Source organism: Podarcis filfolensis (assembly GCF_964270895.1).
Source record: "Podarcis filfolensis genome assembly, chromosome: 10".
Taxonomy (NCBI): Eukaryota; Metazoa; Chordata; class Lepidosauria; order Squamata; family Lacertidae; genus Podarcis; species Podarcis filfolensis.
In genome coordinates this window covers 9,198,910-9,216,507 of record NC_139612.1, presented here as the reverse complement: position 1 = coordinate 9,216,507, position 17,598 = coordinate 9,198,910, and the positions used below count along the sequence as shown (strand labels likewise).

The 17,598-nt window shown below is 40.5% G+C and overlaps 1 protein-coding gene across 3 annotated transcripts in view; it reads left to right on the top strand.

Annotated features, from left to right (window-relative positions):
- CELSR1 (cadherin EGF LAG seven-pass G-type receptor 1) overlaps positions 1-17,598 on the top strand; it is a 151,893-nt gene that overhangs the window by 45,583 nt on the left and 88,712 nt on the right. For all 3 annotated transcript variants that reach the window (XM_083574842.1, XM_083574841.1, XM_083574840.1), the window contains exon 2: positions 15,874-16,512. In XM_083574842.1, the coding sequence (XP_083430968.1) occupies positions 15,874-16,512 (639 nt within the window). The remainder of the gene's footprint in view (positions 1-15,873; positions 16,513-17,598) is intronic.

The following is a 17,598-nucleotide window of genomic DNA, read 5'->3' as shown; positions in this document are numbered from 1 at the left end:
ATGGAACTTGATTTGCTTGACTTCAGGTTTTTTTTAAAGATGTGCTCCATTTACTTTTCAAACATTTTACTGGATTAGTCAATCATTAGGATTTTAACTACTGTATAACCACCCAAACCAGTTTAACAAAAATACACAATTATGTCTCAGTATGGTAACAGAATCCATTCTGTACAGCAGCAGTCATGGCTACTGTACTTGCTTTGTGAAATAAACGGTCAAAGTATAATGGACTTGGAAACTAGTTGCAGGAGTTTCCTTACTTCTGAGTAGGGTGTCTAGGACATTGTGTAAGATATGACCTCTTCTAGCAATCATTGATTGGCATGCACAGAATGTGGAGAATCTAAGCTTTCATTCTAAACTGCAAGTTTCTAGCCTTCAGGGTTGCTCATGAAAATCCTTGAAACATAAATTTTCTGCCTAAGGCATAAAAAACTGAGAGGTGACTAGGTAGATATAGTTATTCAACAATAACTGTTACTATTCCTATTTCAGATTTGGGGTGTGAAATCTTCCATCAACTCAGCTCTCAATTCCCATCTCTTTGTGCTATATGCTGTTGGCCTCTCCAGTTTACCAAGTTTCCTATCTCCATAATATTTGGAGTTAGAAAGATCAGGTGTGTAATTGTTTGTAACTGAAGTACAGTGGAACCTCGGAAGCTGAACGCCTTTAAACTCGAATGTTTTGGCTCCCAAATGATTGAAAACCGGAAGTGATTGTTCCGGTTTTCGAACGTTCTTTGGAACCTGAATGTCTGGCACAACTTCTGCGGCTTCCGATTGGCTGCAGGAGCTTCCTGCAGCCAATCGGAAGCTGCACCTTGGTTTCTGAAGGTTTTGGAAGTCAAAAGGACTACCGGAACAGATTCTGTATGGCTTCCAAGGTACCACTGTATAGATCCTGTGTGAATTGTTACATTTTCAGAAAGTTTGTAAGAGCAGCACTTGTAGCTTTTTCTGTGATTATTGTCTGACCTCCCTTTCTGCTGAAGACATTGTAACACACACAAACATGGGCTTAGAAGAAACTTGTACTGTGGATGAAGAACAAAAATTTAACACCTATTTTTACTGTGGAATACCTCTTGGTTACACATACTGTATACCCTTACAGTCTGGGCCTTTTTTCTAGTTGGCTAATTCCAGTGGGATCAATGAGATGCTGACCTTGAGAGGTGTTCCAGTGAAACCATTTCCTGGATCATTGAGTTCCTTTTGCTAGCTGAATGCCTATGTCAATAAATAGAGTGGTGCCAGTAAACAGTGTCCAAAAGTCTGTTAAAGGACCAATCCTGTTGTTTCTTTTATGTTTTCTGAGAAAATTAGAAGTATATGATTTACCATAGAGATTAGAAATAACATGGGTGAGGAAGAGTAAAGGCAGACAGTGTACGGGAGGCCTCTTATCAATATAAAGACAGGACACACACACACACACACACACGTCTCTTTGAGCTTGAATGGGCTGTAATTGGAGTTTCTGTCATGTCTGCATAAGAAAATGGTATTTACTGTATAATAATTCACTGGCTATGACAGCAGCCAGTATGACAGACACTGAATGCAACTAAACCTATTGCTTGCTCAATGGTAAGGTAAAGGGACCCCTGACCACTACGTCCAGTCGTGGCCAACTCTGGGGTTGCAGCGCTAATCTCACTTTATTGGCCGTGCTCAATGGTAGCCTAGCTAAAACCTTGTTCTCACTAGAAGGGTGAAAGGGAGGAAGCCAGTGTCAAGATTGCACTGTACTAGGAGTAAATACAAGATTGAAGTAAAGTGGGAGAGAGTCAGTAATTATTAGCAATATCTTTCTTTTTTCATGCCGAGGTAAGTGACCATTGAGTTACTATCTCTGACAGGTGAAGTTCATTGAATCCTATATCTATAAGTGACCAAATACCACTTGCAGTCATTCATAGATTAGATCAGTCTACTACAGTGCTAGCCTGGGTTTATGGGAGTTATAGTCTAAAACATCTGAAGAGCACCAGGTGGATGAGACCTGGTCTACAGGATCCAAACCAATATGTGCCTAAGCAAAGGACAGATATAAGGATGCTTGTGGACTGAGGGGGTCCCAGTAATCTAAGCAACAAAATTCCATGAATGGAAAGCAGTGATTTTTGCATAACCCAAGGTAGAGAGTAGCTTAGAGCTTAGGGTGAAAGAGAGTCTTCAGCATCCTATTTTGCTTTGAAAGCTGTAATTTGAACTTCAAATGAGACCTTGTGACTGTACTAAGTTGGAAACAAAGTGTTTATCAAAGAGCATTGGGAATAGAATGCCTTGGATAACATTGTGGAATTTTGTTCATTCTAGCTAAATAAGATCTTGATTTGGTTAACAAGTGATTCTAAATTTAGAAATTGATGGGTTTTCTAGGTAAATAGTATATATATATACAGGATAGTATATATAGGTAAATAGTGTGTGTGTGTGTGTGTGCGCGCGCGCGCGCACACACACACACACACACACACACACACAGGATAGTACGCACCCTGGAAATGATCTCTTTCAGCTTCTGCCTTCTGAAAGAAGGTATAGGGTTATAAAGGCCAGGACTAGCCACCTGAGAAACAGTTTCTACGCAAATGCAATTCTGGTTCTAAACGCAGCATAAGGGGTCTCTGTAGTATAGTTATTTTAACATGGGGTTTTAGAGTTTTTAGGGGGTTTTAAATGTCTTATGTAGTTTTGTAGTAGTTTTATGTAGTTTTGTGGTCGTTTTATGTAGTTTTGTGGTAGTTTTATGTACAGTGGTGCCTCGCAAGACGAAATTAATTCGTTCCGTGAGTCTTTTCGTCTTGCGATGTTTTTCGTCTTGCGAAGCACGGTCCGTCGCAACTGCGCCTCTTCAAGCGGCTTTAAGAAAAAAGCGAACGAACTCGCAAGACGTTTTCGTCTTGCGAAGCAAGCCCATAGGGAAAATCGTCTAGCGAAGCAACGCAAAAACCGAAAAACCCTTTCGTCCTGCGCGTTTTTCATTTTGCGAGGCATTCGTCTTGCGGGGCACCACTGTAGTTTTTCAATTTCATTGTTCTGCAAGGGACAATGACAATAAAGATAAAGATATCGTAATCGTATATTTGGCGGGTTGTCAAAAGAAGCATCACTTCTTGATTATAATTAAAATTATAATTTCTTTCCTTCATTATGTCTTCATTATGTGGAGACAAATCTTCTCCACATTTGTCACCAAAAGGATCTTAGGAAAGGTCACATGATCTATCCCCACTTATTTTCTAAGGTCTGTAAGGAACCTAAGACTTCCCCTGGAAATCAATTGTATCTGTGTTGACAACAATGAGTGATATGTCCCTTGTACAGGGTAATATATCATGCTTATTGTCATTCTTTGACTTGTCTCCTCAAAAGAAACAGTGCACAATCCTGCTGTCTATTTTGTACATTGTTGGAATCACAGGAAAAGTTTTTGCAGTCAGATTGCTTGATTGATCATTATTTCAGTGGCTTTTGTAAAGTATGTATTGCCAGTTTAACTTTTACAATTGTGTATATATAGACACATGCACAATTTAGACAATATCTTATTGTGAATACTGTTATGTGAAGGACCATAAAACAAATTTTTGCAAAGGGCATCCTTGGGCTGGCATCTTTGAAGAAGACTGGGTTGAAGCACACAACATTTGGCAGATAAATTAGGCAAAGTTTAGCCACTGTGTGGTTCAGTTCCACTAGAGCAAACACATACAATTTTTAGTAGTCTCTGGTTAACTTTTACCTGACCGTTTTTAAGAACAGAAATAATGGTATTAGGAAAGTGCATTCCTGTTATTTATTTGCAGTTTCAGTTGCTTTCTTATTATTTAGTGTTTGCTGGGTTCTTTTATTGCTGTTTTGATTTTTGGATGGTTCTGCTTTTATCTTCTATCTCTTCTTCTGGTTTTATTTCTGTAGCTTTTATTGTAGATTTATTGTTATATTTTGAATGGATGTTCTAAGTAATTTTGGCAGTTGTCTTGGGCAATTTCATCCTGGAAGATAAGAGAGAAGTTTTAAAAATAAATGTTGTCAAGGAATGTTGACAATGTTGTTATGCTATTTTCTAACACTGTTTGAGCACATGGTGGAGAATGGAGGTTGGGGTTCATGCAGTTGTGGATGCATCCTTGCAGAATACAATAGTACCTCTAGTTACAAACTTAATTCGTTCTGTATTTCAAAATATATTTCAGAGATGTGATAAAATACCAAATATTAAAAAACAGGTGACATTAAGCAAAATAAAATGGAGCAACTATAACAACAACATCAACAACAATTTATTATTACAGTCAAAGACCAGTTCAAAAATGGAGCAACTACTTGATTGGATGCGCTCTGCTAGTTTAAAGCTAGGTTCTGGCACACACAAACAGGCAGACTTTGTGATCATTGTTCAACTATTACTGAATCAAGGAGAAAGTATCAGTCCACATTGCTGAGGGCTGGTTTGCATGTCTTCCAGTCTGAGACTTTTCACCAAGCTCTCAGTCTACCAGCAGGTGCAATGGGGTGTGTGTGTGAGAGAGAGAGAGCCAATGAATGCCACTGATCAGCTGTGCATGGCTTGGCAGTGGAGCCTCTTAAAAGAAAAAAAAAACTTTAGCAAAGGCAAGTGGGCTGCTGAGCTAAGCTGCTGCTATCTGGCTTTTCTTCTCATAGCACACATCTGTTGTTGTGCCCTGTTTTGAAAAGCTAGCAGCTAAACACAGAGAGATTAGTGTGAGATAGAGCTTTTCAGAAACAGACATTTTAATTAAAGGTACTGTACGGGGTTTGCTTGAGCACCTCTGATTACTCATGCAAAGGCTTTAAGAAGAGAAATTAGAGTAATGGAGTATTAAGAAGTGATCTTTCCACTCTTTAATATCTCATACATCCAGGCTTGTAAACATTAATGGGTTGCATTCTGATCTTTGCTCTATACGTGTATACGTATATGCTCATTGAATACAAGAGCTTACTTGGAATTTACACTTAAGATCTGATCTATTTTTTTACCATCTGGAGTAAGAGAATGTACAGTGTTGGGGAAATGTATGATTAAATTTTTGAAATGCAATTCAGAATTCCATATTTTCTTAATTAAAATTTTCTTGATTTTAATAACTGGTGGCATGAATGTGCTCATTGTTTCAGAGTCTGTTTGATTGTTTGGTTTTTGCTGCTTATCTATGGTGTGTTTGTAGTGAACTTAGTCCTCTCCAGACTGCAACTGTTCTCAAGTAGGGAACAATTAGTTTTGTCAATCATGATGGACATCCATGGCTAGATTTTCGCTTTTGTCTCTTCCTTTCCAGCTTGCTTTTCTAGGTAACAGGGTTAGTTTTGTAGCATATACCATGGCTAGGGAGAAAAGTGCACTAGGCCTGGTTTCAACACTATTTATATACGTATGTACTGAAACTTCTCGCATGCTCTATCTCTAGAGGTTTCCAAGATGTTAAATTGTGACTATCAAAAGACTGATAAAAAATTGAGTAACCAATTAAGCCAGTAAAGTTCAGTGTTCAAAAGACCTCACTTTCTCTCTACCCGCTTAATAATGGATCTGGGGCTTAGATTATGGCCTCCTGAATGAGAACAGCAACTTTCATTCTGGTATCTCAGTCTTTGGGTGATGTATTGCATTGCATAATGTTTGTGTATTTGGTGTTCCCCTTGGATATGGGTGCAGAGCTGTAGTTTGTGCTTGAAATGTGCACACCAACTTTTGGCGCCTTGTACACTTCCTTCCAGCAACTTCTGCAGCCAAGCTGATGCCAAACATTTTGCTCTTCTTTCCTCTGGATCACACCAGTGAGGCTGAGAGGGGGGTCTTGTCATCTGGGCAGCCCGGGACCTCTATACATATTGCCCAGGATTGTGCCCCGGTGAGGTCATTTCAGTGTTGCTAACGCAGCTGTTTGACTTCACCCCAGAGACACACCCCATTCTCTCTCGAGACAAACAGATGCCAACCATGGGAGTAGTTAGAATTTTTGTTGGGGGGGCAGGCTTTAGTTAGGGGCGGCAGAGCCTCAGATTTGTATTTATTTATATTGATTTTGATTGACTGGGGAGGCAGCTGCCCCCCACCCGGCTACATCTATTATGCCAACAATAACAACAAAACAACTTTCTTTCTGATGCAGTGTTCAAGGAAAATACTGTTTTGTTTTGTACATATTTCTTTTCCCCCTGGACACTTCAAGAACGTGGAAGAGGTCAAGCTGGGCTTTGCACTGTAAACACAGCACATGGTTCTCAATGTGCACAGCTAGTTTGATGTCAGTGTCTTAGCCTTCAAAGGAGATACTGTTTTGCATTATGTACTGCACTTTCCTCAGGTGTGAAGATGGCAAGGGTTTTCAAACTTGAAATACAGAATTGCCTCCTGAGCTTGTGTACCAAATTTCAACCTAATATCTCAGTGTTCAGTGAATGCCTGTGGTGGCTGATGTCTACAAAGACTGGTTGGGCAGAAGGCAGGGAGACCAACGGTAAATGAAAGCCAGAGTTAGTGGCAAGCAGAGCTGACAAGTAGAACAACCCCTGAACAGGTTGTAAGTAAGAAATTAGGCAGGTGGATGCTGGCTATGGGCAGAGGCTGAGGTGAATTTGTACAGATTAAACTTTCAACTAGAGAGAACAAAAGACTCCAGCAGATGCTTCTAGGAAACTGGAAAGCAGAGGAGCCATTTTTGTAACTGTAAGAAGTGGATAGCTTTTCAGAAATGCACGTTGTTCTTGCTTGTTCTGTGAGAGCCCCATGCATTAGAGGGATTTGGATTTCAAAGTGAAATTAAAAAGACTCAGAGGTACAGAATAGGCAGTCATTCTGTACAATGAAGGCAAAGTTGGAGCCTTCTGATCAGATCACTCATCAGAACATGTGGGGTTGTAGTACTGAGGGGATATCATCCTGCCTTAGGTGTTTGGAGCTTTTCTTTTAATCTACCCCCTTAAACATTTTTAGGGGGAAAATGAAAATAAGAGTTTTGTTTTCTTCTTGCAAACGTCAGTGGTGGAAATAATTCCTTTTTGCACAAATAGACCTATTCATGATCTTCCTTCCTCTATTCAGCATTCAAGTCAAGGTGAACTAATCTGCACTTTAATATCCTCCACTGCCTGTGTGCTAAGTAGCCATACTAGTCTTTTGTTTTGAGTAAAATGAGCAAGCAGCAAGTAGCTGAGGGAAATATGGTTTGTGGTTATAGATACACTGCTGCAGACTTTAAAGGTGTAACATTCTGAGGATTTTTCTGCAGGAAGTGGATGTGCATCAGGTGCTCATCCAGTCGTCATCTACATTCCTTGGCCATCAACTCATGACTCTTCCCTGACTCTCTGCACTGTATATGGTGTGTGTGAGTGCAGCCATGGGACTTCACAGCAAAATTATTTCAATCTCAGTGATGAGGACCATGGTTCACTTAGGATTTTCCTTTGAGAAGTATTGTCTTCCCTTATAGTGACAGTTTCTCCTTCTTTGAATATAAAAGCTGCTTGTGAAACTTGGTGCAGGGTAAAATCAGTTTATCACATCTGAACACCTCATTTGCTCTGTATCAATTTAATTTGCCTGACTTATTCTTTGCTCCTGCGTCTGTAATGTTAGAAGAATAATTTCAAATTGTTAGCATTCTGTTTCCACCCCCTTCTCACAAACACCCTCAAACCCACTTAAAACCCACTTCCAAATAAGATGATTCATTCAGACATCACTATTATGTGAACATTAACTCTCTGATCTTATTTGTTTGGAATAATTCAAGGTAATTTATTGTCAAGTCCATTATGAATATTACAGCTGTTTCCGCCTCACCCTGTTAAAAGAAAATGTCATAACTGTAACTGACAAGCTACACAGAAACAAACACTGTAAATTGAAAGATAGCTTTGCGAAGCAGAATGTAAGAAGGAGTTGCCTAGTTCTTTAAATGCAGTTAGCACCCTCTTAACATTCTGCTACATGATGCTGAACTACAACTCCCCCCCACTTCCCCCCTGAGCATTGGTCATGTTTGCTGGGGCTGATGGGAGGCCTGGAAGGCCAAATGTTCCCCACACATGCTCTACTCCAGGCATAGGCAAACTCGGCCCTCCAGATGTTTTGGGACTACAATTCCCATCATCCCTAGCCACTGGTCCTGTTAGCTAGGGATCATGGGAGTTGTAGACCCAAAACATCTGGAGGGCTGAGTTTGCCTATGCCTGCTCTATTCCCTCAATCCCTAACAGAAATAAATCATGCATCGTGCGACAGAGAGCTGAAATCTCATCTATCCAGGGAGGGGTCTGAAGGCACATGATGCAGCAATCTTGCTGAAGCTGTGTAGTTCAGTGGCTCAATGAGCGACTCCCTAAGAGACTTGCATACACTGCCTTGAGCTCCTGAGTGGAAAGGTGAGATATTAATGTGGTAAGTTGATTCACACATGCATTGTTCCATCAAGCACACGCTTGTGTGAGAGAATGAGCCATGGAAAGAGCTTTCACACTGGGCAACATCAGCTACAATACTTTTCATTGGAATGGTTCCCACATTCCATAACCAATTGCTAAGTGAGTAGCTGGATGAGGTGATGATGATAATGATAATTTTATTATTTATACCCCACCCACTCTGAGCAGCTTGCAGTACGTAAAAAATTGTAAAACATTAGACTTTAAAAATTTCCCGATACACCGTTGCCTACAGATGAGAGGCATAGTGATCTTGGGTTTGCAAACCAGTCTTATAATATGACACAGGGTATTTGCTTGATGTTACTAGTTATGAATGCACCTTTGAGAAAGAGAAAGGTATTCAGAGCTTATCAGGAAGAAACTCCTGCTTGCTGTCTTGAGTGATGATTTCATGCCCCCCTTTTCCTGACACCATGTGCTCAGTAGGCAGGTCTGGAGCAGAAGACCTCAGGCATCTCAGAAGTAATTGCAGATCAAAGGTCAGCGGATGAAACAGAGGCAAGGGCTCTGACAATGAGAAGAGGTTTTAAAACCTGCACCTTGTTTAACACTCCAATGAGAAAACCCATTTGACTGAGTGAAGCGGCTGCTTTGTGGCAGGTCAGCAGGAGGGAAAGGCTGTAAACCAAGACTTACAGTGGTTAAAGGCCGTAATGCTAAGGGACTGTTGTCATGCCACAGCAGCTGCAATAGCACATAAGCAAAGAGAGGCCTGGAATGCAGCTGCTTGCAAGCTACTTGTATTTGAGCATAAGAAAAGGAATTGGGCGGGTGTGTGTGTGAAAACTGTTGAGATATGGTCCCATTGATAGGATGCTTCTGTCCTTATCAGCACATACTTTAGGGGTAGCTGGGGTTGCAAAGAATGCAGTTCTGCATTGATAAAACAGAGTTGTTGTGACCCCAGGGTCATTTGTACTAGAATGGTAGCCATTATGCAGCCTTTTGTTATGTTGCGTGAATTAGTTTGTAACAAGAGAAAGTGAGCAAAGGGTTTGACAAATGTGAGCATTTCATTTTACCATATTACATTTGTTAATATATGTTACTGGTACAAACTGTATTCATTTTTGTGTATGTACAGTCATACCTCAGGTTGAATGTGCTTCGGGTTGAGCGTGTTCGAGTTGCGCTCCGCGGCAACCCGGAAGTAATGGGAGCGCGTTACTTCCAGGTTTCGCCGCTCGTGCATGCGCAGATGCTCAAAATGATGTCACCCGCATGTGCGGAAGCGGCAAAACGTGACACGCGCAGACGCGCCATTGTGGCTTATGTTGCGTTCAGGATGCAAACGGGGCTCCAGAATGGATCCCGTTCGCATCCCGAGGTACCACTGTATTTGATTTGAGTGTGCAGGGAAGAGAAGATGAGCACAAATTCAGTTGCACATGAATTAGCAACAAATGTTTGCACTTACTAGAGTATAGACATATGCATCCCATATATTTAAAAAGGTAAAGGGACCCCTGACCATTAGGTCCAGTCATGACCGACTCTGGGGTTGCGGCACTCATCTCGCTTTATTGGCTGAGGGAGCCGGCGTACAGCTTCCGGGTCATGTGGTCAGCATGACTAAGCCACTTCTGGCGAAGCAGAGCAGCGCACGGAAACGCCGTTTACCTTCCCGCCAGAGCGGTACCTATTTATCTATTTGGACTTTGACGTGCTTTTGAACTGCTAGGTTGGCAGGAGCAGGGACTGAGCAATGGGAGCTCACCCCGTCGCAGGGATTTGAACCACCGACCTTCTGATCGGCAAGTCCTAGGCTCTGTGGTTTAACCCACAGCACCACCCGCATCCCCCCATATATTTAGGCTACAGTAATCATGTCAATCATGCTGACTCCAAAATCAGCTGGTCGTCCAGTTGTTACGTGGTGGAAGTGGTTTTTGTGTAGGGATGCCCTGTTAAAGATTACACATAACTGCTATATTTTTGCATAAAATTAATGGCATGTGATACATTCTGAGTGTTAATGTATATGTTTTATTTTGAGGGGGGAGATTCTTTCTGCTCGTAAGCAGGACATTGCCTTCAAGAGTTGGCTTTTTATGTAGGCACTGCTCTCCTTGCACTGTCTGAGCTAAAACTATTTACAGTGGTACCTCTGGTTACGAGCTTAATCCGTTCTGGATTGGGGTGTGTGTGTGATTTGTTCCTATGGGTTCTCTAAATTACCAGATCTGTGCAAACAAGACTTTAGAGCAGGGATAGCCCCTGTGGCCCTCTAGACGTTGTTGGACTCAGACTCCTGTAATCCCCAGCCAACAAGACCAGTGTTCAGGGCTGTTGGTAGTTGCAGTCCCAGTGACATCTGGAGAACCACATGTTCCTCATCGAAACGCTTGCAAAATGCGGTATATGTTTGATAAATTGGAAGTTAATTCAAGCAGGTCTTTTTAAAATGTTGCAAATTCCCTAGGTACCAGACTCAATTCCCTAGGTACCAGACTCAATCCTGAATCTCCTGACTGACTGGATTGTCCATAGATCACAATCTCCCTATTTGTCTGCAGATTCTCCTATTTGAGTGAAATAGGGAAATGCATTTTTTTTTAAAAAAAAGTTATTTCCAATTCTAGGGACAGTGGTTCTGCATTTAGCTGGCATTTCCTGCCTGTGGCAAAGGAATTGGCTTTTGCCCTTTACAGCAAAGGAAATGCAGTTCCTTTTCTAGTTTTCCTTTCCCTACTGAGGTCATATTCTTAATTTAGTCACACTATTCAGACATCCACAAAGGTGATATCTTGTAAGTGGGAGCTTTAAGAAACCCAAAACATTTGCCTCCCTTTTGTGAAGCATTTCCAGATCTCCAGCCATAATCACCAAAGATAAATATGACTCATCTTTTAAAAAGATATCAGTGAAAGATTCATGGTAAGTGCTTGTGTGTTAAAATAAAACAGTCTCCCTGTGAATTACATAAACGGAACAGAACGTTGGAATGACTTTTTCAACTTTTCTTTAATAATATTTCCTCGATTGTTTATATTATTTTCATCCAAGGATTCAGAAATATTTTGTTGAATTGAATCCAGCCTTAGAGACTGCAATCCTAACTATGTCTACTCAGAAGTAAATCCTAGTGAATTCAATTTGGCTTAGTCCTGGGAAAATGGGAATAAGATTGCTGTCGTTGTCATACTTGGAGTACGACAGTAAATGTGCCTCCCGAGGTGGAAGACTGTATTTCACTTCCAAAGTTGTATGAGTTTTTATCTGGTCAGCTGCCTTTGTTGTACAAAGTGACTGACTGGGATTTTGTACAAGCGACTCTCATTTCACGTTGGGGTTACATTCCCAAGATTGTGTCTAAAGCCAAAATTGTGTATAATCAAAACCTATTGGGTTCAATAGTAGGTGGGATTGCCAAAGTCTTTTCCTGGACACTCATCCCCTTTCTGTCCCCTTTTTAGTTTTTTTTGTCAGGCGCATAAAGCTGAATGTGCATGTTAAATGCACATAAGTATGCAAGTCTACTCAGAAGCATGTTGTATGGAATTCAGTGGAACTTACTTGCAGGTGTTTAATATGACTGCAGCGTTAAACATTAAAAATTTCAGCCTTTCACTTCTCCTTAGTTGAGATTCTATGTACAGTTATAGTTAATATCCCCCAGTTTAAACAAGTTGCTTAAACCTTAATGCACAGTCTTTAATCAGCAGCATTTGTGTCAGTGTTCAGTTTTTTGTGGTGCAGTCATAACATCACAGCAGAGCCTTTATAACATCATGCCTCATGCTGGGGCAGAGGTTGATGACCCCCTTCTCAGCAAGTTTGTTGCTGCAACAAGTGTTGGAGTTGGGTTGTATTATTAGCTCATTGCATTTTCATTCTAGCGGAGGCCCTCAGAATAAGGCGTATTGTTCTTTCATAAGCGCTAGGCACAAGTCCCTCCTATTTTTTAAGTGAAAAATTTCTAACAAACTGATTTTATCGCATGCTGTGGCCTATAGCAATTAGTCAGAGGCCAGTCGTCTGACAAAAACATGGTTGTGCTTATTGCGCTAACAATTTTAAATAAAAGTCTTTTATTTATGTTTAAATATGGTTTCTTTTCAATACTCCACTATCCTTGTGTTGTAGGATTGAACAAAGTTATTTTAAACTGCTTTATAGTTTGTATTTCAGCATCACCATAGCTGCTTGCATTCATGTCCAATTTCCTTTTGTGCTCACTTTTTGGAGGACAAAGCTGTATGGTGTCTTGACGCTGTGCCTTTTATGGTGATTTATTAACTGTGTCAGAATAGATGCTGGGAATTCTGGGGAAGCCGTCTTGTATATTGTGACAGTTGATATTGATTATGACAGTTCCTGGACTCCAGTGGTTTCTCACACAGTAATGATATTTTGTCTTCTTGGTATACATACCATGTGATGTACATCATTGTGCTTTTCTTAAGGGGAAAAAAGCTCTTTGTTCAGTACCTTTTCTTCACTGTAGTTATGAGAGAGGAACTATAATAATACATTGTGCTGCCAGGAGGCAAAACACGCAAACCCCCTGTTGCATAGGAACCGGGAACCAGAAACCAACTTGAGGCTTATATCTAGATGGCAGTTATTGCAAAGTAAGCCTGAATGATTAGTTAGTGTTGTTTGTGTTCATTTACTGTAATAAGTTGCATCCTATATTTCTATTGTGCTGAAATCCACACTCTGCCCATGCACTGAATCTACATTTATTGTTAAAAGCAACAAGAGTTTTGCTGTTTTCTTAAATGATATCTGAACTGTACCTTTTAAGTGCAATTCACATGCCATGGAATTCAGCAAGAAAATCCATAGTTTTTTCCTAGTGGTTCTGGGTTACCTATATTATTAGCAGTCATTTTCCTGTTTCAGAGTTTTAAAGATGGTGCATTGGTTCCCTTGCTTGAAAGGCAAGTCAGAGATAGCCGGGGAATTATTTACTCCTTATTTCTTTGTGGTTCAAGCACATCCCTAACTCCTTATTACTGAAATCAATGGGACTTAGAAATGGTTACATTTATAGGCATCATCTGTTGATCTAGTCTCATGTCCGGATTCTGCTTTTGGAATTTTTGGCAACCGCCTTTGGGGGGGGATATTTAGTCTAACCAAGGTTTCTCACAGTTAAAGCCAGCCCCGTTTGCAGAATTAGTTACAGCGGTGCAATTTTTACTTTGGTTGAAGCACACTATGGGTTAAATAGCTAATTAACCCAAATATGTTACGTTATGAGTAGTATCATTGACCAATATAGGAGGAGAATATGGTGGGGTGCAGGGGTAGGAAGTTGCTTCTACTAATGAGCTCTTCAGGAGAAGAGACTTGGCTTTTCTCCTTTCCCCCTTAAGACTTATCCAAATGCTCACCAATCTCTTCACATCAAGATAAAGACAATGCTAATTGCAATGAGACATCTACCTTTTAAATAAAGTTGGGGTTGTAGGTGTTCAGACTATGAGTGAAAGCATGCAGGCAACTTGATGAATGGCACCAAGTCTTTGATGCCCCTGCTCATTGCAATATACCGCTGCTACTGAATACTTTTAAGTATTCCAGCTATGCATCTGCTTGATAATCAGGTTTCAGAATGATTGATGTTAAAAGATGCAAAAGACACTACTGGTTAACCTGACAAGCCTGTTTTAGGAACTTCTGTCTAGGCTGATCACTAGTGACTGAAAATGTTTAATGCTGGTGTGGTTAATGTATTTATTCAGATCCATAGTCCTTCCTAACTTAAATGGTTAAGCTTAAAAAGTTTTTTAAAATTTTGCAACAAAACTGACATAGATAAACTGCATCATAGCATTAAAGGCAAGTAGATGGATTGTTTTACTCCGGTTTGTAGGTAATTTTAATATAGTTACTATATTTTTATATGAACAATACACAGTTAACAGATTAGAGTTGATCACTCAGGCTGCAGTCCTCATTGCGTTGAACTCTGTGAGTACTTCTGAGATACACACTAGATACACATGAGATTTTTTTTCCCCTGTTGATCAATCTGTGAAACTTTCACTACCATTTTCAGTAATAGCCTTCACCTACTGCTTCTCACTAATTCAAAATTGTAAAGGTATTAGATAAGTGAGCAAAGAGTTTATTATGATGAGGAGCACATTTATTTTATTTATTAATGGGGATAACTTCGTTCCTACCAATCCCCTATAAAACAGCACTCAAGGCGGTTAAGAACATTCACAGAAAATGCAGTAATATAAATAATAGACTATTAAAGTAATACTTAGCAGCAAGTCAATTAAAAACATTGGGACTTAAGATAAAACAAGTCATCCTTAGGTTTTTGCTGCAGACAGATTAGAGATAACAGATGGAGAACAAACCAAAACAATTTTCTATGGCCATTAGAGATGAAATTCCTCTTTACTTGATGTATTTCAGTTTTCTGCTTTATTTAACTATCTTGGCCATATAGCTTGCACAAGTAAATCTCAGAAAATTAGCTGCAGTGATGTAAGGCAGAAAAATTTTCCACCACCATATTTTTTCATGGTTTTTTCCCCAGTTTCTTTTCTTTAAACTCTTTAAAATATGATTTTATTCTATGGAAAATGTTTATTTTCAAAAATGCATTGCTGCATAAAATTATTGAATGGATACAATGCTAGATTTGCAGTTTCAATGTTGTAATAAACTTAAGAAGCATATGTTTATATACACAAGCACGCATACACAAATATTTAGTTTATTTATTTGTACATAGGATGTGGTAACTGCGTATGCTTTATCAGATCCCATTACATTTGGAGCCCTGGAAAAGTTCCTGGTTCATAATTTTCTGGCAAGGTGAAAGGGAATAAGATTGACCTCCAAAATCAAAAGGTTTAACGTTATTGTTTTATTTATTTCCTGGATTTTGAGAAGAGCTACATTTGTACTTTAGATCCTGATATATGAGGATTGTGGTGGAACTGGTGAAGCTTTCTTGGTTGGTAGAATCAGAGTTAGATTGTATTTTTGCTTATGGAGCTCCTGGAATCCCTCCTGATGAAGTCTACTTTTGGTTTTAGCTCCTTGAATTTGAGCCTGCTGCTTGAGTGGATAATGTGGGTGTTGTGTAGAAAGCGAGAACTACATGGTGTGTATTGTAAGCTGCCAGCTACTGATCTGAAATGCATAAAGTTCCGTTCTAAATAACTTCATTGATCCTACTCATTTCCGTGCTGTCAGGGCTCATTTTGACCTCACAGTTATCAGTGGGCCAGGTCCTCCTGGCTGCTGCCATTTGTGAAGTCTTTACAGCACTGAACTACCACTAGCCACTTGAGATGTTGGCTGGCATACTCTTTACTGCTCTTGTGCATGATATGAATCAGCACCCCATATTTGATGGTGCCTGCATGTGTAAGCACTTGGGAATGTTTCTGGAAACACCTCTGATTCTTCTCTCTTTCCTCCATAGATGGCATTCACAGTGTTACAGCGCTTTGCACCTTACGGGTGACGATCATTACTGATGACATGCTGACCAACAGTATCACAGTACGACTGGAAAACATGTCCCAAGAGAAGTTTCTCTCACCACTGCTTGCTCTCTTTGTGGAAGGTGTGGCTACTGTGCTGTCGACAACCAAAGAGGGCATTTTTGTTTTCAATATTCAAAACGACACAGATGTCAGCTCCAATATTCTGAATGTGACCTTTTCTGCTTTGCTTCCTGGTGGCATTCGGAACAAGTTCTTCCCCTCGGAGGACCTTCAGGAGCAGATATACCTCAACAGGACACTCCTAACATTGATATCTACCCAGCGGGTATTGCCTTTTGATGACAACATTTGTCTGCGGGAGCCTTGTGAAAACTACATGAAGTGTGTGTCCGTACTTAAATTTGACAGCTCTGCTCCATTTATCAGCTCAAACACTGTCCTGTTCCGACCCATACACCCCATCAATGGACTGAGGTGTCGGTGTCCCCCTGGGTTTACAGGTGACTACTGTGAAACGGAGATTGACTTGTGCTACTCTAACCCTTGTGGAAACAATGGCCTTTGCCGAAGCCGAGAAGGAGGCTACACTTGTGAATGTTATGAAGACTACACAGGTATGTTCTTACTTTTGTGAAATAAGCATTGCATTATGTTATGTGTTAAGAAAGGCCAACCTTCTAGCTTCTCGGTAAATCAAAAGTCCAAAAAGAAACCAAAGCATAAGGCCAAATTTAAACCTAACTATAAATAAACAGGAGAAGGGGAAGACCCAGAGCATGCTTTGCATGCACAAGATCCAGTGTTCAATCCCTCGCATCCCCAGTTAACTAAGATTCTTTAACTGGACTGTTGTCTAAGTAGAATCAGGGGTTTAGGCTACGGAGGGCCAATGCAGTAAATTAAGGCAATATAAATCCCACCTCACAGTTGTTTCAATTGTTATCTTTCCTCTGAACAACTGAGATGGCTGTGGTGTGATAGAAGCTGGTGAATGGTGCAGACCAAAGAACTGTCATAAACTATGTACAGAAAAGATGGCAAAATGCACAGAGATCAAGGCTGAGGTTATCAGGGTTAATTCTCACACACCCTACACATGTGGAATGTTTCTGTATCTGGACAACAGGGCTTCTGGCACTTCCCAACAGAACCTGCTATAGAGCACCAGCTCAACTCTGAAGAGATGAGGAAATGCTTGCATACAATCTGGATTTGCTAGAACAGTTCAGTTATACTGAGTCATGTAGCTTTGGGGTCAGTTATGAAGATTTATATACAGAAGAGAAGAAACAAACAAACAAACAGTGGAACACAAAATTGTTCCTCCTTTATACACCTTCCCTTCCTATTAGGAACAATAGGAGCGAAGGGAAAGACAGCTATAGATGCACTCAGATGTATGTCTAAATTGATTCTTTCTGGGCACTAGGAAGGCTTAGGATCCTTTGAATCCTATCCCTTCCACACTAGTTGGCTTTTCCAGTGTAGAAGCTGCAATGTTGGTTGGGCCAGGGCTTTAGAGAAGCTGGTGGTATCAAAGAGGTGAGCTCTGACATCAGGTCTGTCTCTGACAATGCGGGGTGGGGGGTAGATCTAGTCTACTCCATGGCCCCTGCAGTGCCCTCTCAGGGGCCATTGGATTGTACATTTATAATGCACTGATGAACCCAAGTGGCCATGGTTTCTGGGTGTGTGCTCAC